The 21,994-nt window shown below is 53.4% G+C and overlaps 1 protein-coding gene across 1 annotated transcript; it reads right to left on the reverse strand.

Moving 5' to 3' along the window:
- Positions 1–1,055: 1,055 nt before the first annotated feature.
- On the reverse strand, positions 1,056–3,121 carry LOC111590141 (uncharacterized). The gene is made up of 2 exons (XM_023301059.2): positions 2,109–3,121; positions 1,056–1,936 (listed from the first exon to the last, which is right to left on the reverse strand). Exons 1-2 carry the CDS (start codon positions 2,258–2,260, stop codon positions 1,618–1,620), a joined length of 471 nt encoding a protein of 156 aa, XP_023156827.1. The 5' UTR covers positions 2,261–3,121; the 3' UTR covers positions 1,056–1,617.
- Between the last annotated feature and the right edge of the window lie 18,873 nt (positions 3,122–21,994).

Raw genomic sequence — 21,994 nt, forward strand, 5'->3', positions numbered from 1 at the left:
CGGAGCGGCTGTTGGGTCTCGGACTCACGCAACCGCTCTACAACCCGCTCCGGCGAAGGCGATGGAGGACGCACCCATCGATCTTGGTGTGGCGCTGGCGGTTGCTGAGGCGGTGCGACAGGTGCCGCAGCGTTGCTGGGACCAGCGCCAGGATCACCACCGGTCCGGCGGACGCGCTCAGGGTCAAGTGTGGCCCGGGCGTCCTTCTTGCTGTGCTTCTTGGCATGGTGGCGACCATGTCGATGCGCAGCACATAGAAGACGACGTGCGACAAGGTCAGCGCCTCGCCGGCGACGATGGCCACCGTTCAAAAACCGAAGGATGAAGGTAAGAAGGGCAACAGAAAGATCTTTGTAGATCATTGCGTACCCGACTGTTTTTTTTCTTTTGATGAAGAACTTTTTGCCTCCGTTGTTCTTGTTTTGGCCTTTGCTCTCTTTTGTAAAAGCAAGTGATGATGACGTGTGAGAAATAGAAACTGTTGTGCGAGAGAATGAAAAGGAGCACTACATCCTTTATTGCTTTTGATATTTATACAAGAGAAGGAGACACTAAAGGAGTGACCAAAAGTCACGTCCGTACATGGGGATCGTGCAGGAGCACGTCCCTTAGAGAACGCCGGTTAGAAAGCAGTCAACAACGGCTTACTTTTCATAATAGTTTCGCGGAGGCATCCTGCGAGCATCTGATTTTATCAACAGAATATAGCTCTTTGCCACTCTGCTCCCGTTGGCATGACATATCTTGCTTGGGGGGTGAGTTCGATCAATTCTTATTTCTCTAGTACTTTCTTTGCTAACAAAAATATAGCGTTGGTACTGATGCACGTATGAATTTCTCTTTATAAAAAGTAATTAAATCTTTTATCGCTCATTTCAATTTCACTTGTGCTACCGTAGGGTTCGTTAAGAGATTTGTGCCACCTCTTACGAACTTCTCCCAGTCACTTGTACTGACAACCAAATTCCCAGTACTCTTTTCTTACATGAATGAACTCCTCTAAATAGAATAGAATAGAATAAGGGTAACACTGCCCGTTTCAAAAAGGTAAGGAAAAAAAAATACGAAGTTAAATAAATAAGGGCGAAATCATAATTGAAAGTCCCTAAAAAACTTTGGCGAAAACTACATTAATATTGCTCGACAATACAAACAATATAACTTTTAGAGCTCTAACACATAGCATAGTACTATCAATTTATATCGACACCAACACAGCTTATTCACAGTGACGAAGAAGTTGCCGCAGAGACGCTGAAACCTTTGACCTTACAAAGGTACGAACAAAAGTAGTTATCACATACTATACTGACATAGTCACGTACACACACGATGACAGACAAAACGCCGTTCATGTTGGGCTACAATTACAATGACAGCTATATAGTATGCTTGCATTCCCATCCAAGACAACTTACAGAACATCAATCAGCTTCCTGACGGCCGCCATCACCCCGCGCGCGTGTACGTCGCAATGGACCGCCACCGGGAGCCTCCCGATCCGCTGCGCCAGCTCAATGGCCTGCGCCGGCATGGACTGCCGACGAGTCGTCGTCGTCAGCTAACGATAATCGCCAAGTTTATACGCAAACCAAACCAAACTACGTAAACTATCGATCATGACAGCAACGACGGCGACTTAATTATATATACCTCCTTGGCGACGAGGAGCAGCTTGCTGACGACGTAGTTGGAGAAGACGCCCCGCACGAGCTCGGCGAGATCGTCGCCGTCCAGGGCCAGGCCAGGAACGCGTTGGTCACGAGCCGCAGCGGCGCCAGAGAGCGCGCGTTGATGAAACACGACTCCACCACGAAGCTCCCGAACTGGTCCAACGACAGGCTCACCAGTCACCACGTCCGCCCCGACGCGCTCGGCGATGGCCACCTGGAGGCGGTCGCCGCCGCACTGGATGACTCGCTGCAACAGATAGTTCCTGCAAAGAGAAACATATATACATGTGGTTCTCTGTTATTGTTAGTTCCATTCATGTACGCGCGACGATCGCGACACATCAGTACATCACCTAGTATGGTAAACATCCATATGTGTCTTTTTTCTTTTCTCTATCTCGACTAAGACCTAAAGAACAGATGAATTGATCGTACCCGTCATCGTGTCTGGACTCTGGCGACGCCCGAAAGTAAGCCATTGGTGTCATACACGGCGTGGACGATGTCCTGGATCTCGTGGGGCCGCCACAAGCAGGCGCGGACCAGCGCGAGGAGGACGGCCTGCCTCTCGGCGCTGCTCTTCTCATGAAGCAGCGCGCGTTGCTCTTGAACGTGGCGAGCACGCTCCGCCGCACGTCCTCGTCGCCGTCCTCGAGCAGGCGGGCCACGTTGGGGCGAGGTCACCGGGGACGCAAGAAGTTCAGGATCCATCGGGCGGAGGAACATGCGCGAGCGGACCTGCGCCGCCGTCGGGGTCGGGGCCGGGGACCAGCGAGGCGCCGCCGCGGGGACCCACGACCGGCCGTCCGCTGGGTTAGCGAACAGCGTGCTCTGGAAAGCGGAGGCGTACGGGTTGAAGACGGGGTCGTGATCGTCCCGGTATGCGGCGAGATTATTGGGGTGCATAGCAGGCTGGAACTGGTTGGCACTGGGGCTTAGCTTCGATGGGTTGACCGGGGCGATGGGGTTAGGGCGCCGGCCGTTCTTGCCGAACTGCGAGGCGTAGGTGCTGATGGAGGCATAGTGCGGGACGTACACGTACCCGGCGCCCGTGGAGCTCTCGCGGTCTCGCCCATGTCATATCCATATTTCTGCCCGGCGCATGTGGAGCTCTCGCCCACTCCGCCCGGCGCCCGTAGAGCTCTCTCCCATGACAGCCATAGTTGTACTTGTACCCGGCGCCCGTGGATCTTTCTCCCATGCATGGAATAGCTCTGCGGCTGCGTTGGTGGATGATGGTACTGCTGCGCCGGAGGCGCCTGAATTCCCAGATGCCTCAACAAGTCGGCTGCCGTGATCGGCTGGAGCAGGGATTGGGACTGCGGCGACGAGGGCTGTGGTTGAGGATGATAGTGAGCGTTGCGGTACGCTACTGGAGAACGAGCAGAAAGAGAGACCGAGGAGACGGAATAGAGAAGGCGTGAGGTAGAAGAAAGAGAGCTGTAGCAGTCAAGTGTAATTTGTACTCTGTTCTTTTGATAAGCTCTCTCCTGCTACAAGGTAACATATAAGTACACGGACGCAGGCGCTCCCCACCGCACACACCGTGTCCTAGGCTCGCGCACGCAGGCGCACTTGTCACACGCATTACACCCATTTGGGCCCAGTAGACGAGCGTTGGGCCCGCGCACACGTCCAGCCCAGGTCCCTAACATTCCCCTTCTTAAGCTTCGGCTTGCCCCCAAGCCGATTAAGAACGGGATACCACAACTTCGCTTCCTGAACATTCCTCTTCAGATTGGCATTGCAGCACCTGTTCAAGTAGTGAGTCATGTTCTGAGTTGAGACGCAATTGCCAGATGCTTGCCGTTGGAGGTCGGTCCTTGCTGTTGGAGTAGACACATTCCTGCGCCTTTGGAGAGTCCCGTTTGTGTCCATCTGACAGGTACCACTGAGATCATGAGCGACCAAAATTACCCAAGGCAAGATTAAGACCAGATTGCCTGATAGGAGCACCACAGACATGCTATCCTGACCATGTATGCCGTGGACTGGCCCGTTAGGAGCACCACACGGACGTTGATGTTTTTCCTCTTGATCTATAGGTGGAGATAGGGGTGTTCAGAAGGTGTCACAATACCAAACTGCAGTACCTACACTCATGATGGTGAAAGACAGCCATGGCATAGGCCGAAGACTAGTATTCCCACATTGAACCTCGACTGATTTGTTGTAGCTGACCACAGCTATGCGTAGCCAATCCATCTCGTCATGTCTACCAAATGGCCAACCAATACCATCTTGCTGGTCCAGTGAATCTGACAGATAGTTGTGGGCTGCACAAACTCCATTTCTAGTTTCAGATGCAGCGACATTCAGAAATTGTGATATAATTACGTGAACTCTGAAACAAGATATCCAACCAGCATGCTGCTGCTTAAGGGAACGCCCTTTTGAGTCAGCCCAGCCATATGGGTCAGAAACACCTATTCCCGTTGCCGAAGATGTTGCCACAGTCGTAAGAATGAGAGCATCAAGATATGCAGCAGCAGTATCCTTCATGGCACTGATTTTGTTCTGCTCATCCTTCATCTTGACCTGAATGTAGGGCTTGCCATACTTGTTAATATCCTTGTACGCACCAACATCAAAGCCATGACCAATCCTTGATCAGGATAAGGATCTAATGGCTGAGGTTTGCCCCTTGAAGCTGTTGGATGTAGCAGCATGGTTAGTGCCGCTGTTGGCCACACGCAGCCGGGTGATGGTGGCGCGACAGAAGGGGCAGGTCGGCGGCTGCAGTGCCAGGGTCGTTGTAATACCCAAAAAAATGCAAATAGTGAAAATAGGGATGAGCTCAAGATTTTGTGATCTATATTTATCATCACATGTGAACACCCCAATTAAAAATAAATAGTTAATAAAAAGACATGTCACTAAACTATGCATCATGATGGATTTATTTGTTTGCGCATTTAGAAACATATTAAAGTCCAGATTGGAAAGTTAACCTAAGTCACAATTTAGGGGAAATTGAAAATAACCTAGGAAAGGAAAGAGAAAGTGCTACACAACATAATAAATAAATAAATTCTTTCCACATGAGTATGTTTAAATTGAATATTTATTCTGAGGATAAATTTGCCACAAAATGAGAATTTAATTTGGACTTGAAGTCTTGAATTTGAAAAGAAAGAAAAGGAAAAGAAATAGGAAAATACTAAAAAAACAACAATAAATTCAGCCACACGGGCCGAATCCCAGGCGACGGCCCATCTAGCTTTTCCCTCCCGCTGCGCGCTATACCAGCCACTGTGCCGCTGTGCTTGGGGACCGGGATGTCAGCAGTTGAATCATGGGCGTGCACGCGCTTGACTCGGACCGTCGCTGGGTGGGACCCATCTGTCAGCTCTATCCCTTTTCCCCAACCATCTCTCCGCGTCGTGCCATTGTCGGGCGGGTGAAACGACCGGTGAACCGTGCGACTATTGCGGGCAGGCATGGCCCCCTGTTTCCATAAAATGGAGAAGGCCTCCGCGGCCTGCGCGCTCGCCTCACCGATTCTACTCCCCCAAGTCCACCGCGCTAGGAGTACTTCGGTTATAGCTACCGATAGGAGAGAGAAAGAAATAGGGAAGTGGCCAGGGGTTGGCTCGGCCGTCGAGTCGAGTCGCGTGGCGTGCGCGGGTGGCCGAGGGCGGAGTTAGGCGGAGAAGCGCTCCGCGGCGTTGTCCACACGTCGGTGTCCGGCATTTCACCAGGCCGGAGCTGGACGCCCTCAAGCTCGCGTCACCACCAGCGGTCGCGCAGGAAGCCCTGGACCCTCGCTGAGCCTCGGCGTGGCCAATCTGCCGTGAGAGGAATCAAGACGCCTGTGGGCACTACCGGTGTGCCCCCTTATCGGTTGGGTCTCTGCGGGTGAGAAGAGAGCGCCGTGGTCCAGTGCGACCTCTGGGTGTTGTCGGGGGGTAGATGTCCGCCTCGCCATGACCTGCGTTCCGTCATCAGCCAGCCTCGCCTCCAGGGTAAGACCTCATACCAAGCTAGGAAGGGTTTCCGCTCTAAGTAGCACACTTTGTATAGAGTTTCACTCGCTATTGAGTCGGGGGGTCAGGGTTGTCCATGGCGCCGCCAGGGTCTAGCAACCATACCTGCTGCCAACACCGGCGTGGGGAAGAAGTGTGGGGATCGTTGGATTCATATCTAACGGCTGATGGTGGTTCGGGGAAATAGCTCTTCGCGCGACTAATCCGGTCCATGGGATCTAAATCGGGTGGCTAGGAATGCGTAGGTATTCCGACAAATTGCCACCGTGGATTGAAAATCGGGAGGGTCTAGTTAAACGTGGGTGTTCGATGGATAGTTTTTAATCCCAGCCGTTGGGTTCTGATCTGCCGGCCGACGTCCCACGATACCCCTTCGTTGTGAAACATTTTCTAAAGAGGCCTTGGGTTTCAGGGAAATAAACCCGCAGTCCATAACATAGAGCTCTGAGTATGTGTGTTTTTACGTAGTGGTCCCTATTCTTCTCTGTATTTATGCGCATAGTCCATAGTGATGAAAACGGGACGGGAAATTCTCGTACCGTTCCGTTTCGAATACTGTTTTTTCCTGATCATTTTCGAATTGTTTGGGAACCGATTAGAAACGGTACGAAAACGATTTAGCTAGTTTTTCGATCATTTTCGTATTTTTCGTTTTCGAGTTGTGCTAATACCGTTTTCTACCGTTTTATATAATATGAGATAGATCTAGCATATAATTTATTTAAGTTATAGACTTTTGTTGTGTTCAAGTGAATGAATAAGCGAAAAGCAAATGTTATAATTACTCTAACTAATATGAATGATGAAAAAGAGTTGTTTGTGTATTTCTAAATCTTAAAAATTAGGCAATACATCACTTTATTATGTTTTTGTTAAAACTACAAAATAGCTATCTTTCCGACTATAGTTTATCGTTTTCGATCGTTTTCGAATAACCGACAATTCTGATTCCGTATTTCGACCGTTGATTTTCGTTTTCGTTTTCGTCCCGGCCAAAAAATATGAAAACAAAAACAATTTAGCTGTTTTTTCGATCGTTTTCGACCGTTTTCATCCCTAATAGTCCAGAGGGCAGAGAAATCAGATAATAAATTATAGAGGATGATTTTTAGTTAAAAAACAATACTAGAAACTTGTATAATCCATATAAAATTCATATTAAGTCCAAATTTATTCATTCCAATTTCTATAATTTTATAAAATTATTGTTTATCATTTAGTACCACTGTTTTGACATAAAAATCATATTAAAATTTATTTTCTAATTAATCCTATATCAAATACATAAAATCTTAGGAAAATCATAACTAATTCGTTTTAACTCCGATTTGATCCGTTCAAGTTGTGTTAATCTCGTATAAATATTTACTACACAATAACATCATTGATTATACCATGTCTCATTTTCTTATAATTAGATCTTTATTTAATTTATGTTGGTTAGTCTTGTTAATGTGCTCATCATTATCTACTAGAATATGATCTATGATCAATTTATAACTTAGATTAAAGTTGAGATAATCATTTATAGAATAACCTCTCATATAACTTACACCAACCAATTTATAATATAGTTTAGTATTTTAGTCACACAGATCTTCTATAAAATCATAACTCATTGATCGTAACTCCGATCTTAGTAGTTCTCGATCCCGCGATCTCGTAGCAACGCGTAGATTATTATTACACAGTTTGTTCTTATGTTTTGGTGTAATGTTAATTTTATTTATACCATGTTTGGTTGTATTGTTATGACTAGCAGTGAGGTCACGAGGATCTGAAGAATCACCCTGGTAACTGGAATCTCAAGTGCCAGGCAAGTTGTGCCCTTGATCACTCTTGTTTACCCAATAATGTTCTTTATTATCACTATTCAATGCATAGGTTTAATTTTGATGGGACCCAATAGGTCACCCTAGTCTGTTTATCATATTTACCTTGTTTACCCCTGAATCATATGGGTAGTTATGCTATTGCTTTACATGGTTTTGGGTTAATATTTTATTATATCCATGTTCCAGTTATTTTGTTATTCTATTTATGTTCATGTCAAGATCATTATATTATTGTTAATTGGAACCCTTGGCTAACTAAATAGGAAAGCTAGTGGAAGACTACCTTACCCGAAAGGGGCAAGGACAGTAGGGGAGTTGCATGCAAAGAGGTTCTCGTGTTGATTTTGTTGCGATGGCGGTCAGACGAGGGATTCTTGCAAGTGCTCTTCCCATAAACTGTAGCGGGTTTTCGGAAGCTAGTGGAACTTTGTAAAGGCCTCATAGTGGATCCCTAGCCATTCACCTCGGTATTGTCTAAGGGTCTAGCTAACCCTGGCGACATGGGAAACACGACTTGTGGGTAAATGGTACAACCTCTGCAGAGTGTAAAACTGGTATACTAGCCGAGCTCACGGTCAAGAGCAGCTCAGGACTCTCGCATGATTAAATTATGGAACTTAAATTCAATTTGTCATTTGCATTTGCATGGGATTTGTTATTAATTTTGTTCTACTTACTTTATTTAAGGTTTGGTATTTACTTACATCTAGTAATTGCTAATAAAATTTTGACCCACTTTAAAAGCAATGCTCAGTTTTAACCATTCTCTTTGGTAAGCCTTACACTTCACATGATCTCCCACCTTTGGTGAGTTCATGTCACATTATTCCCCACAACTTGTTGAGCTATGATCATGTGTGAGCTCACCCTTGCTGTCTCACACCCCCCACAGGTCAAGAGTAGGTACCACTGGATGAGGCGCATGGTGGATGTTGCGCTGTATTCGTGAGAAGTCTAGGTCGTTGTCTCCCAGTTGACTTTCTGGCGCCAAGGATGGATTTTAGATCCTATTATATTTATCTTTTATTTTGTAAGACTTCAGCTATGTAATAAGTACTCTGATTATATTATGACATTTATCTCTATACACTCTGTTATTATATATGTTATCTTCTTTGGCGCATGTATGAGATGCACCCGGCTTTGTCCCTTAAAACTGGGTGTGACAGTCGTCGGGTTGAATTTCTGGTTATAAGCAACGATGCCTCCATCAATCACATGTACAGGACGTGAGTGAGCAATTGGGAAACCCCCGAGAGTTTATCAGCCATGGAGGTCCTCACAAATGAATGAGAGCTACTGGAGTCCAGCAAAATGAGGACAGGGTGGCCCTAGCATTCACCGGAGAACTGCATAGTGTGATGACTGGATTCAATGAAAAACTTCAGTTCTCCTTGAGCAAACACTATTCTCCTAGACGTGATTTTTTCCTTGTAATTAGCACAAGCAGGCCAACAAAGTATTGCTTAGAAAATTCAGTAACCATATGCAGAGGACCACATACTCCTGTATTGAGATAGACAAACTCCATCAGCAACTGTATCTTAGATTTGGTGTTAGGAACTAGATGTTGCCAAGGTGGCTTCCATAACAACTCTCTCTCAGCATGAAATGTAGAAAATAACAGATCTGCAGCTGTCAGCACACAATCTACTGCACTAAAATAGCACTGAGATAACAGTAGCATACTTGGAATAACTAGCATCACAACAAGGTCATCGCCAACCAAACATAATGTCGTAGGTGGTGTCCAAGGAATTAGTAATTGTGATGCTCTGCACCCATAATACTTGGACCTGACAAATTGGAAATACCAAAAAGACCACCGAAGGAAATCTCTGAATTCCGGCTGACCTGGATGTAACAATGGAGGCTTCCAACACCAACTGAAACATCGGTTCATAGAATCTCCATCATCCTTGGCAAGAAGGGTGTTGGTTGAGCATTAAGCAACAATTTACATTGAGTTGTTCCAGGATAAGGTATTGCTAAAATCGAAGACAAGAATTATGCCATGGTTCCTTGGCCATGCAACGAATCCATGGTGAGTACCAAAACAGACTTGTTGCGATTGCCATGGGATAGGCCATAGGTCAACACCACTACTTGTCAACTCAAGTCGTAGCCATGTTTGTTGCTGAACAACTCGCTCCACTGGCGACAACCACAGGTTCACTACACTTTCGTCAGAAATAGTGAATCTGGTGGTGCTAAGCTTAAGGTGAAGCATAAACTCTCTCAGACACTCCATGCTGCTGAGTGATATGTTGGTAGACAGGAAAGTAAAATTAGCAGGTAAGACATTATCCATCATACCCAGTCCACCGCGGAGGAAGAGGAGTGATGTTGGTGTAGCTTGTTGAGCAGCTGATGCTGATGAGCATGTCGACGTAGCAGGTTGCGTGTCCAGCCAGGTGGCCGATGTAGCCATGGGTGTAGTCGTTATTGTTGTCAGAGCTGAGGATGTGGGTGTCATTGTCGCGGAATTGATGCTTTGTTGCATTTCATTGAACACCACCTTGGCACCAATCGGGGTAGGTGAAGGCTTGAGGTGCTGCAGTAGTAGGTGCTCGATCTGGCCAGTGCAGATGGCGCACCTTAGTTGGTCATCCGCCATGGACATCGTGTTGCTGCCGGTGACCTGGGCGACGATGTGCCCCGCAGCAGCGGCGGTCGGTACGTCAATGTGGTCGAAGTCAATTTCCGCCGGGAGAAGCAGCTCCAGGTACTTGAGCGATGGTCTGGGCGCCCTCGAAGCGAAGAGCGCCGGCGCAGCCTTGGCGAGCACGTCCACAGGGACAGCGCCCGAGATCTCATTGTTGGGGTTGATGGAGGCGACGTTGAAGGAGGCGAGAGTGCTCCCACGCAGGATGAGCCACACCTCGACTCCATGCCGCTGACCTGAGTGGGGAAGGAAGGCGGTGTCAGCCTCGCGCTCTAGGAGATGGGACATCACAGATCCGTGACCGCCGTGGACGGAGCTGTCGTCATCCGAGTCAAGCGGGGCACCCGAATCGTCGTTGAAGAAGCGTCCGCATGCGGCTGGGTGCACTGATTCCACCGCAACCTCTGGCGTGACGCAGGCAGTCGCGTCGGGGTTGGAGGAAGGGTTGTCCTAGTGGCCGGCGAACTCAACGTTGGCAGACGCGTCCGCTCCACCGAAGAATCCTCCCCAATTGTCGGCGTTGATGGGTTCCTCGTAGCGCTGCTCGTCATAGTCGATGCCACTGTCGAAGTGGTTGCCCCAGTTGTTGGCGACCATGTCGGCTCCGACAACCGTGGACTGGGTCGGAACAGGGACGTGCCTGGATGCCTCCCATGTGGCATCCCTCATGGCCCATCGCGCGTCGAACTTGTCGAAGAGCTCGCTAATGGCGTCGAGGATGAGCTTCGTGTCGAGCGACATGTCGATGCAGTGCAGTCGATGAAAACAGATCGAAGTAGAAAACTCTGATGATCAAACAAATCTGATACCAATTGTTAGCGTTGCGGTACGCTACTGGAGAACGAGCAGAAAGAGAGACCGAGGAGACAGAATAGAGAAGGCGTGAGGTAGAATAAAGAGAGCTGTAGCAGTCAAGTGTAATTTGTATTCTGTTCTTTTGATAAGCTGTAACACATAAGTACACGGACGCAGGCGCTCCCCACCGCACACACCGTGTCCTGGGCTCGCGCACGCAGGCGCACTTGTCACACGCATTACACCCATTTGAGCCTAGCAGACAAGCGTTGGGCCATGCACACACCCAGCCCAGGTCCCTAACAGATAGTACTGCTGCGCCGGCAGCCTCATCATGGCCGGCTCGAGCGGGGGATGGGGATGCGGCAAAGAGGGGTCATCGATGAGCCGCATCACGTGTAACCTAGCGCTGAGGTCGATGGCGACAGGATCGATCGAGGCGCTGATGATGGCCATCGCGAATGCTGTTAGAACTTAGAAGTAAGATTCTGCCATTGAAGAGATTTTGCGGGCAAGTGACAACCCTTCATATAACTTCATCCTCGACGACGCATCTGCACCATCCATCCACTACTGACCATATAGGTGTACATTTGGACCGGGTTTAATGGACCGGCCTATGCATGACATGGCCCGAAATATTTTAGTGCCGGGCCGGTACGACCCAATATATTGGGTCGGGTTTGGGCCGAGGTCGCGGCCCATGGGCGGGCACGAGCATGACCCGTTTAAGGTAGGTACAAAATGGCCCATATAGAGGCACGAAAAAGCACATATCTTTACTATACTAAAAACATCAGTTTCAACGGTCGTCCTGCGTCATATTTTTACAAAAAATGCTACATTTCTTCCAAATTAACTCAGCGTAAAATATTAAAAAGCGATGCAGCAGGTGTGGTATGTTACAAAGCGGTGCAGGAGGTGAAGTTTGAACCCACACCCTGATGGAAGAAGAGTGGAAGAGACTAGGCGAAGCTGTCTAACCAGTAGAATATCATGCTCAAGTTTTTATAATATTAAATATAAATTGTACATATGTATATATGATGTTTTTTTTAAAATAATCGTGCCGGGCCGGGTTAGCACTATGGGTCGAGCCTACGGGCCAAGCAACGCACGACTCTCGTGTCGTACCATCATTTTCGCCATCGTCGGACGTCCTATTCATCTTCCATGCCTTCGCCCTGTTCTTCCACCCCAACCTGCTGCCCCCACCCACGGTTGCAGCCACGAGCCGACCGACGCTCGTCGACGCGGGTACGGGGCGAGTCGGTCATGCTCCTGGCCTTTCTCCGTGCGCGCCGTCAAGGAGGACATGGTGGTGCCTGCCACGCTTAGGTTATCTTAGCGATGAGGAGTCCAGATCTAAGATATTGAACAACTAAGGCCCGTAGCGTGGCAGCAGTCGGCATATGCTATGGAGTTGGTGGTGGTGTTGTGTCGCTTCGGTGGGTCTAGGGTTGAGAAGACACTCGCATTCTCTCGCTCTTCTCGGACTGACGCCTGGTGCAGGTGCCTCTTAGTTTGGAGCTGCTCCGGCTGGGCTTCTTTCTCTGCTTGCGTGCTCTCTCCCTATATATCTAGCGGTATACTACCTATGTCACCTTTAGATGCCTAGATCTTCGTCGTGTCCTTCTCCAGCAACGAACAGGTATGCCCGCCTCTTCCCTTCCCCTCCTGCTCTACGAAACCTTTGAAGTGGAGGAGACGAAGGATGGGGGTCTATGATTTGTTGCCTATGGTACCTGTGCGTTCATAAAAAATATTATGCAAAGATTGGAGACAACCAATAAAAAATCTTGAGATCTTTTTGGTGGATAATTTACATGGGTATTATTGTGAGCCGTCGCAACGCACGGGTAACCGACTAGTACTTATTAAAACCACACTTAATTTCACACTTTGTAGTTAGAGATAATGCTAGTTAGATGTTTTTTGTAGCTTTGAATTAGAGTATGTGATGTAATTTTACTTTTGTTATAAAATTAGATAATGAAGTGAACTTACAAATTTTGTATATAGCTGATTATACTCTTTTTCCTTCTAACAAAATGATTTGTAAACGAGGTAGTCATTGCATAGATCTGGTAACTTAATACAAATATTAAGTTTGCTTTTGGTCAAATTTATTTGTCTTATCTTTTATTTGTTTTATTAATTTTGTTTTGAATTTAGGGCTTTGATGTGAATTCTGGGCCATGATGTGAATTTTTTGGGTCAAAAACTGAATTTCGGGCTTTTATAATTTCGAACCGACAGAAATGAGCCCGATATTGTCAGGGACCATAATTAGGGGTACCCTCAAGGCCCCTAAATCTCAGCTGGTAACCCCCATCAGCACAAAGCTGCAAAGGCCTGATGGGTGCGATTAAGTCAAGGATCGGTCCATTCAAGGGACATGATCGTGCCTCGCCCGAGCCTAGCCTCGGGCAAGGGAAGCCGACCCCGGAGAACCTACGTCTCGCCCGGGGACCCCCCCTCCAGCAACGGGCACACTATCGGCTCGCCCGAGGCCCAGTCTTCACCAAGAAGCAACCTTGGCCACATCGCCACGCCGACCGACCAAATCGCAGGGGCATTTAATGCAAAGGTGGCCTGACACCTTTATCCTGACGCACGCCCTCCAGTCGATAGAGCCGAAGTGACCGCAGTCACTTCGCCGCTCTACTGACCGGTCTGACAAGAGGACAGCGCCGCCTGCGCCGCACCGACTGCTGAGCCACCCGACAGAGTGAAGCTGACAGCAGCCAAGGCCGGCCTCGGGCGTCATAGGAAACTCCGCCTCGCCCGACCCCAGGGCTCGGACTCGGGCTCAGCCCCGGAAGACGGCGAACTCCGCTCCGCCCGACCCAGGGCTCGGACTCGGGCTCAGCCCCGGAAGACGGCGAACTCCGCTCCGCCCGACCCAGGGCTCGGACTCGGGCTCAGCCCCGGAAGACGGCGAACTCCGCTCTGCCTGACCCAGGGCTCGGACTCGGGCTCAGCCCCGGAAGACGGCGAACTCCGCTCCGCCCGACCCAGGGCTCGGACTCGGGCTCAGCCCCAGAAGACGGCGAACTCCGCTCCGCCCGACCCAGGGCTCAGACATGGGCTCAACCCCGGAAGACGACAAACTCCGCCTCGTCCGACCCCAGGGCTCGGACATGGGCTCAACCCCGGAAGACGACGAACTCCGCTCCGCCCGACCTAGGGCTCGGACTTGGGCTCAGCCCCAGAAGACGACGAACTCCGCTCCGCCTGACCCAGGGCTCGGACTTGGGCTCAGCCCCAGGAGACGACGGACTCCGCTTCGCCCGACCCCAGGGCTCGGACTCAGCCCTGGCCTCAGCCGACAGTCTTCGCCTCGCCTGATCCAGGGGCTCGGACTCGACCACGGCCACGGAAGACAGACTCGACCTCGACCTCGGAGGAGCCTCCACATCACCCAACCTAGGGCGCGGACCGACCACGTCGACAGGAGGCGCCATCATTACCCTACCCCAAGCTGACTCAGGCTACGGGGAACAAGACCGGTGTCCCATCTGGCTCGCTCCGCCAGATAGGCAATGATGGTGCCCCGCACGCTCTATGACGACGGCGGCTCTCGGCCCCCTTACGGAAGCAAGAGGACGTCAGCAAGGACTCGACAGCCCCGACAGCTGTCCTTCCGCCAGGCTCCAGCGCTCCTCCGACGACCACGACACCACACGAACCGGGTGCCAAAACCTCTCCGGCTGCCACGACGGCATGTACTTAGGGCGCTAGCTCTCCTCCGCTAAACACGTAGCACTCTGCTACACCCCCCATTGTACACCTGGATCCTCTCCTTACGCCTATAAAAGGGAGGACCAGGGCCCTCTTACAGAAGGTTGGCCCGCGCGGAGAAGGACGGGACGGCGCTCGCGCAAGGCCGCTCGCTCCCACTCCCGCGTGGATGCTTGTATCCCCCTACTGCAAGCGCACCCGACTCAGGCGCGGGGCTAACACGAAGGCCGTGGGATCCGCTCTCTCACGACTGCCTCCCTCCGGCTGCTTCCTTTCCCCCCTTCGCGTTCCGCCTCGCGTCGACCCATCTGGGCTGGGGCACGCGGCGACAATTCACTCGTCGGTCCAGGGACCCCTCGGGTTTCGAAACACCGACAGTTTGCGCGCCAGGTAGGGGCCTGCTGCGTGTTGACGAACAGCTTCCCGTCAAGCTCCAGATGGGCAGACTCCAGCAACCTTTCCAGCCCGGGACGGTGCTCCGTTTCGGGAATCTTGAGTTCATGTCCCTCGACGGCAGCTATGACATGATACTCCTTCCCCCGCCGTGCGACAGCGACAATGGCGGTCGACAACCCGCTCACCGGCGGGGAAATCGACGACGCCTTCCCCACGTGGTGGAAGGACGACATTCGGGCTTGTCCCGTCCCCTCCCCCGCCGACGGAGGAGGAGGCGGGGCAACCAAGGCCAAGCGGGAAGCGACACCTCGATTGGCTGTCGAGCGAGTCGACGGCGCCGGCGCCCCAACGGAGGGCGCGTCAGGCATCGATCTCGCGTCTGAGACGAAGACGAGCGCCGCCTCCCCGCAACACGCCAATCTCAAGCAAACGCACGACGCTAGCACGCTCGCGAAGGACTTGCTGGGCGTCACCCTCGTACCTGAGACAACGGTGCAGTCAGTCCCAGACGCGACCTCGTCACCGACCGTCGACCGAAAGGTACTGACCGATTCCCATCTCGCGTCCTTTGGATTCGGCCTCGACCCACCAAGCGACTCCGCTTCGGTGAGCACTCTCTTAGAGGCGAGTCCAAACCCTCTGGGGTATCGTGTGCGGTCACCCTAGGACCAACTGACGGCCGACTCGACCTACGAGCCCTCGGGGTCCGAGGAAGATGGCGAGCCCGACCGCTGTTGGGATTTCTCTGGACTTGGTAACCCCAGTGCCGTGCGGGACTTCATGACCGCATGTGACTACTGCCTTTCCGACTGTTCCGACGGCAGCCGCGGCCTCGACAACGAGGACCGCGGCCCAAGTCGTGAATGTTTCCACGTCGATCTAGGGGGTCCCAGCGAAGGCAACCATCTTGGTATGCCGGAAAATGGTGATCTCCCTAGGCCCGTGCCTCGCGTTGACATCCTTCGGGAGCTAGCTGTGGTCCCCGTCCCGGCAGGGGGTCCTGACCCACAGCTCGAGCAAATCCGCGAGAGGCAGGCCAAACTCGACGAGGGAGCAGGAACGCTTGTGCCGATCCGCCGGGACATCGGGCAGGAATGGGCGGTCCAACCCCCAGCCGGAGAAGCGCGTCATCTCCCCCAGGACATCCAGCACCGCATCGCCGACGACGTTAGGGTGAGGCCACCGCCGGATTCCAGCGGAGTCGGGCAGAACCTAGCTGCAGCGGCAATACTCCTTCGCACGATGCCGGAGCCATCAACCACCGAGGGGCGGCGTATCCAGGGAGAGCTCAAGAATCTCCTGGAGGACGCCGCGGTCCGACGGGCCGAAAGCTCTGCCTCCCGAAGGCAGGGGTTCCCCTCGGAACATCGCGCCGCGACTTCCCGATTCATGCGGGAAGCCTCGGTCCACTCCGGGCGCATGCGCAACACAGCGCCTGTGGCCCTGGGTCGCCTCGGCAACGAGCGCCATCATCGCAGCCGTCGGGCCCACCTCGACGACAGGGCGCGCCGAGGCTACCACCCCAGGCGTGGGGGACGCTACGACAGCGGGGAGGATCGGAGTCCTTCGCCCGAACCACCCGGTCCGCAGGCTTTCAGCCGCGCCATACGACGGGCACCATTCCCGACCCGGTTCCGAACCCCGACTACTATCACAAAGTACTCGGGGGAGACGAGACCGGAACTGTGGCTCGCGGACTATCGGCTGGCCTGCCAACTGGGTGGAACGGACGACGATAACCTCATCATCCGCAACCTCCCCCTGTTCCTCTCCGACACCGCTCGAGCCTGGCTGGAGCACCTGCCCCCGGGGCAGATCTCCAACTGGGACGACCTGGTCCAAGCCTTCGTCGGCAATTTCCAGGGCACGTACGTGTGCCCTAGAAACTCCTGGGATCTTCGAAGCTGCCGCCAGCAGCCGGGAGAGTCTCTCCGGGACTACATCCGGCGATTCTCGAAGCAGCGCACAGAGCTGCCCAACGTCACCGATTCAGATGTCATCGGCGCGTTCCTCGCCAGCACCACCTGCCGCGACCTGGTGAGCAAGCTGGGTCGCAAGACCCCCACCAGGGCGAGCGAGCTGATGGACATCGCCACCAAGTTCGCCTCTAGCCAGGAGGCGGTTGAGGCCATCTTCCGGAAGGACAAGCAGCCCCAGGGCCGCCCACCGGAAGATGCTCCCGAGGCGTCAACTCAGCGCGGCGCCAAGAAGAAGAAGGGCAAGAAGAAGTCGCAAGCGAAACGCGACGCCGCCGACGCGGACCTTGTCGCCGTCGCCGAGTACAAGAACCCTCGGAAACCTCCCGGAGGTGCCAACCTCTTCGACAAGATGCTCAAGGAGCCGTGCCCCTATCATCAGGGGCCCGTCAAGCACACCCTTGAGGAGTGTGCCATCCTTCGACGACACTTCCACAAGGCCGGGCCACCCGCGGAGGGTGGCAAGGCCCTCAACGACGCAAAGAAGGAAGATCACAAGGCAGGAGGGTTCCCCGAGGTCCGCAACTGCTTCATGATCTACGGCGGGCAAGTGGCGAACGCCTCGGCTCGGCACCGCAAGCAAGAGCGTCGGAAGATCTGCTCGGTAAAGGTGGCGGCGCCAGTCTACCTGGACTGGTCCGACAAGCCCATCACCTTCGACCGGGCCGACCATCCAGACTACGTGCTGAGCCCGGGGAGATACCCACTCGTTGTCGACCCCATCATCGGCAACGTCAGGCTCACCAAGGTCCTCATGGACGGAGGCAGCAGCCTCAACATCATCTACGCCGAGACCCTCGGGCTCCTGCGGATCGATCTGTCCTCGGTCTGGTCAGGCGCTGCGCCTTTCCACGGGATCGTCCCCGGGAAGCGCGTTCAACCCCTTGGACAGCTCGACCTACCCGTCTGCTTCGGGATGCCCTCCAATTTCCGAAAGGAGACCCTCACGTTCGAAGTGGTCGGGTTTCGAGGAACCTACCACGCAGTGCTGGGGAGGCCATGCTACGCCAAGTTCATGGCCGTCCCCAACTACACCTACCTCAAGCTCAAGATGTCGGGCCCCAACGGGGTCATCACCGTCGGGCCCACGTACCGACACGCGTACGAATGCAATGTGGAGTGCGTGGAGTACGCCGAGGCCCTCGCCGAATCCGAGGCCCTCATCGCTGACCTGGAGAGCCTCTCTAGGGAGGCGCCCGACGTGAAGCGCCACGCCGGCAACTTTGAACCAGCGGAGATGGTCAAGTCTGTCCCTCTCGACCCCTGCATCGACGCCTCCAAGCAGATCCGGATCGGCTCCGAGCTCGACCCCAAATAGGAAGCAGTGCTCGTCGACTTTCTCCGCGCAAACGCCGACGTTTTTGCGTGGAGTCCCTCGGACATGCCCGGCATAACGAGGGAAGTCGCCGAGCACTCTCTGGATATTCGAGCTGGGGGCCCAACCCGTGAAGCAGCCTCTGCACCGATTCGACGAAGAAAAGCGCAGAGCCATAGGCGAGGAGATCCACAAGCTAATGGCGGCAGGGTTCATCAAAGAGGTATTCCATCCCGAATGGCTTGCCAACCCTGTGCTTGTGAGAAAGAAAGGGGGGAAATGGCGGATGTGTGTAGACTACACTGGTCTAAACAAAGTAGGTCCGAAGGTTCCCTACCCTCTGCCTCGCATCGATCAGATCGTGGATTCCACTGCTGGGTGCGAAACCCTGTCTTTCCTCGATGCCTACTCAGGGTATCACCAGATCAGGATGAAAGAGTCCGACCAGCTCGCGACTTCATTCATCACACCCTTCGGCATGTACTGCTATGTTACAATGTCGTTTGGTTTGAGGAATGCGGGGGCAACGTACCAGCGATGCATGAACCATGTGTTTGGCGAACACATCGGCCGAACGGTCGAGGCCTACGTCGATGACATCGTAGTCAAGACAAGGAAGGCCTCCGACCTCCTTTCCGACCTTGAAGCGATGTTCCAATGTCTCAAGGCGAAAGGCGTGAAGCTTAATCCCGAAAAGTGTGTCTTCGGGGTCCCTCGAGGCATGCTCTTGGGGTTCATCGTCTCCGAGTGGGGCATCGAAGCCAACCCGGAGAAGATTGCAGCCATCACCAGCATGGGGCCAATCAAGGACTTGAAAGGCGTACAGAGGGTCATGGGATGTCTCGCGGCTCTGAGCCGCTTCATCTCCCGCCTCGGCGAAAGAGGTCTGCCTCTGTACCGCCTCTTAAGAAAAGCTGAGTGCTTCGCTTGGACTCCCGAGGCCGAGGAAGCCCTCGGGAACCTGAAGGCGCTCCTCACGAACGCGCCCATCTTGGTGCCCCCCGCTGCCGGAGAAGCCCTCTTGATCTACGTCGCCGCAACCACCCAGGTGGTTAGCGCCGCGATCGTGGTTGAGAGACGAGAAGAAGGGCATGCATTGCCCGTCCAGAGGCCAGTCTACTTCATCAGTGAGGTACTGTCCGAGACCAAGATCCGCTACCCATAAATCCAGAAGCTGCTGTACGCGGTGATCCTGACACGGCGGGAGTTGCGACACTACTTCGAGTCTCATCCGGTGACTGTGGTGTCATCCTTCCCCCTGGGAGTGATCATCCAGTCCCGAGAGGCCTCGGGTAGAATTGCGAAGTGGGCGGTGGAGATCATGGGCGAGACGATCTCGTTCGCCCCTCGGAAGGCCATCAAGTCCCAGGTCTTGGCGGACTTCGTGGCTGAATGGGCCAACACCCAGCTCCCGACGGCTCCGATCCAACCGGAGCTCTAGACCATGTTTTTCGATGGGTCGCTGATGAAGACGGGGGGCCGGCGCAGGCCTCCTCTTCGTCTCGCCCCTCGGAAAGCACCTACGCTACGTGCTACGCCTCCACTTCCCGGCGTCCAACAATTTGGTAGAGTACGAGGCTCTGGTAAACGGGTTGCGAATCGCCATCGAGCTAGGGGTCTAACGCCTCGACGCTCGCGGTGACTTGCAGCTCGTCATCGACCAAGTCATGAAGAACTCCCACTGTCGCGACCCGAAGATGGAAGCCTACTGCGATGAGGTTCGGCGCCTGGAAGACAAGTTCTACGGGCTCGAGCTCAACCACATCGCCCGACGCTACAACGAGACTGCGGACGAGCTGGCTAAAATAGCCTCGGGACGAACAACAGTTCCCTCGGACGTATTCTCCCGAGACCTGCATCAACCCTCCGTCAAGACCGAGGACACGCCCGAGCCCGAGGCACCTTCGGCTCCGCCCGAGGCACCTTCGGCTGAGTCTGAGGTATCCTCGGCTCAGTCCGAGGTACCCTCGGCCCAGTCCGAGGTACCCTCGGCACGGTTCGAGGTACCCTCGGCTTAGCCCGAGGTACCCTCGGCCCCCGAGGGTGAGGCACTGCATGTCGAGGGGGAACCGAGCGAGGTCACGCCTAATCAAAGCTGGTAGACCCCGTACCTGCAATATCTCCACCGAGGAGAGCTACCCCTCGACCAAGCCGAAGCTCGGCGGTTGGCGCGGCGCGCCAAGTCTTTCGTCTTGCTGGGAGATGGGAAGGAGCTCTACCACCGCAGCCCCTCAGGCATCCTCCAGCGATGCATTTCCATCGCCGAAGGCCAGGAGCTCTTGCAAGAGATACACTCGGGGGCTTGCGGCCATCACGCAGCACCTCGAACCCTCATTGGAAACGCCTTCCGACAAGGATTCTACTGGCCGACGGCGGTGGCCGACGCTACTAGAATTGTCCACACCTGCGAAGGGTGTCAGTTCTACGCGAGGCAGACCCACCTGCTCGCTCAGGCTCTGCAGACCATACCCATCACCTGGCCGTTTGCTGTGTGGGGTCTGGACCTCGTTGGCCCCTTGCAGAAGGCACCCGGGGGCTACACGCACCTGTTGGTCGCCATCGACAAATTCTCCAAGTGGATCGAGGTCCGACCCCTAAACAGCATCAGGTCCGAACAGGCGGTGGCGTTCTTCACTAACATCATCCATCGCTTTGGGGTCCCGAACTCCATCATCACCGACAACGGCACCCAGTTCACCGGCAGAAAGTTCCTGGACTTCTGCGAGGATCACCACATCCGGGTGGACTGGGCTGCCGTGGCTTACCCCATGACGAATGGGCAAGTGGAGCGAGCTAATGGTATGATCCTGCAAGGACTCAAGCCTCGGATCTACAACGACCTCAACAAGTTCGGCAAGCGGTGGATGAAGGAACTCCCCTCGGTGGTCTGGAGTCTGAGAACAACGCCAAGCCGAGCCATAGGCTTCACACCGTTCTTTCTAGTCTATGGGGCCGAGGCCATCTTGCCCACAGACTTGGAATACGGTTCCCCGAGGGCGAGGGCCTACACCGACCTAAGCAACCGAGCCAACCGAGAAGACTCACTGGACCAGCTGGAGGAGGCTCGGGACGTGGCCTTACTACACTCGGCGCGGTACCAGTAGTCCCTGCGACACTACCACGCCCGAGGGGTTAGGTCCCGAGACCTCCAGGTGGGTGACCTGGTGCTTCGGCTGCGACAAGACGCCCGAGGGCGGCACAAACTCACGCCTCCCTGGGAAGGGCCGTTCGTCATCGCCAAGGTCCTGAAGCCCGAAACGTACAAGCTGGCCAACAGCCAAGGCGAGGTCTACAGCAACGCTTGGAACATCCAACAGCTACGTCGCTTCTACCCTTAAGATGCTTTCAAGTTGCTCGTATACCTCGTTCACACACCAAGTCTAGTTGTCAAGGAAGGGTCAGCCTTGCCTCGGCAAAGCCCGACCCTCCCTCGGGGGCTAGAAGGGGGCAACCCCCTCTGCGTCGAAATTTTCCTTGAAAAAAGAAAAAAAATCTTTTCTGCCAGAATGCCTTTCGTGCTCTTCGACTACTTCAAAAGTGGATCCTGAAAACGACGGAGTACACGTAAGCAGCCAAGGTTGACCGAGCCGAGGGACTCCTACGCCTCCG

This window comes from Zea mays, chromosome 9 (genome assembly GCF_902167145.1).
Source record: "Zea mays cultivar B73 chromosome 9, Zm-B73-REFERENCE-NAM-5.0, whole genome shotgun sequence".
NCBI classification, from domain to species: domain Eukaryota; kingdom Viridiplantae; phylum Streptophyta; class Magnoliopsida; order Poales; family Poaceae; genus Zea; species Zea mays.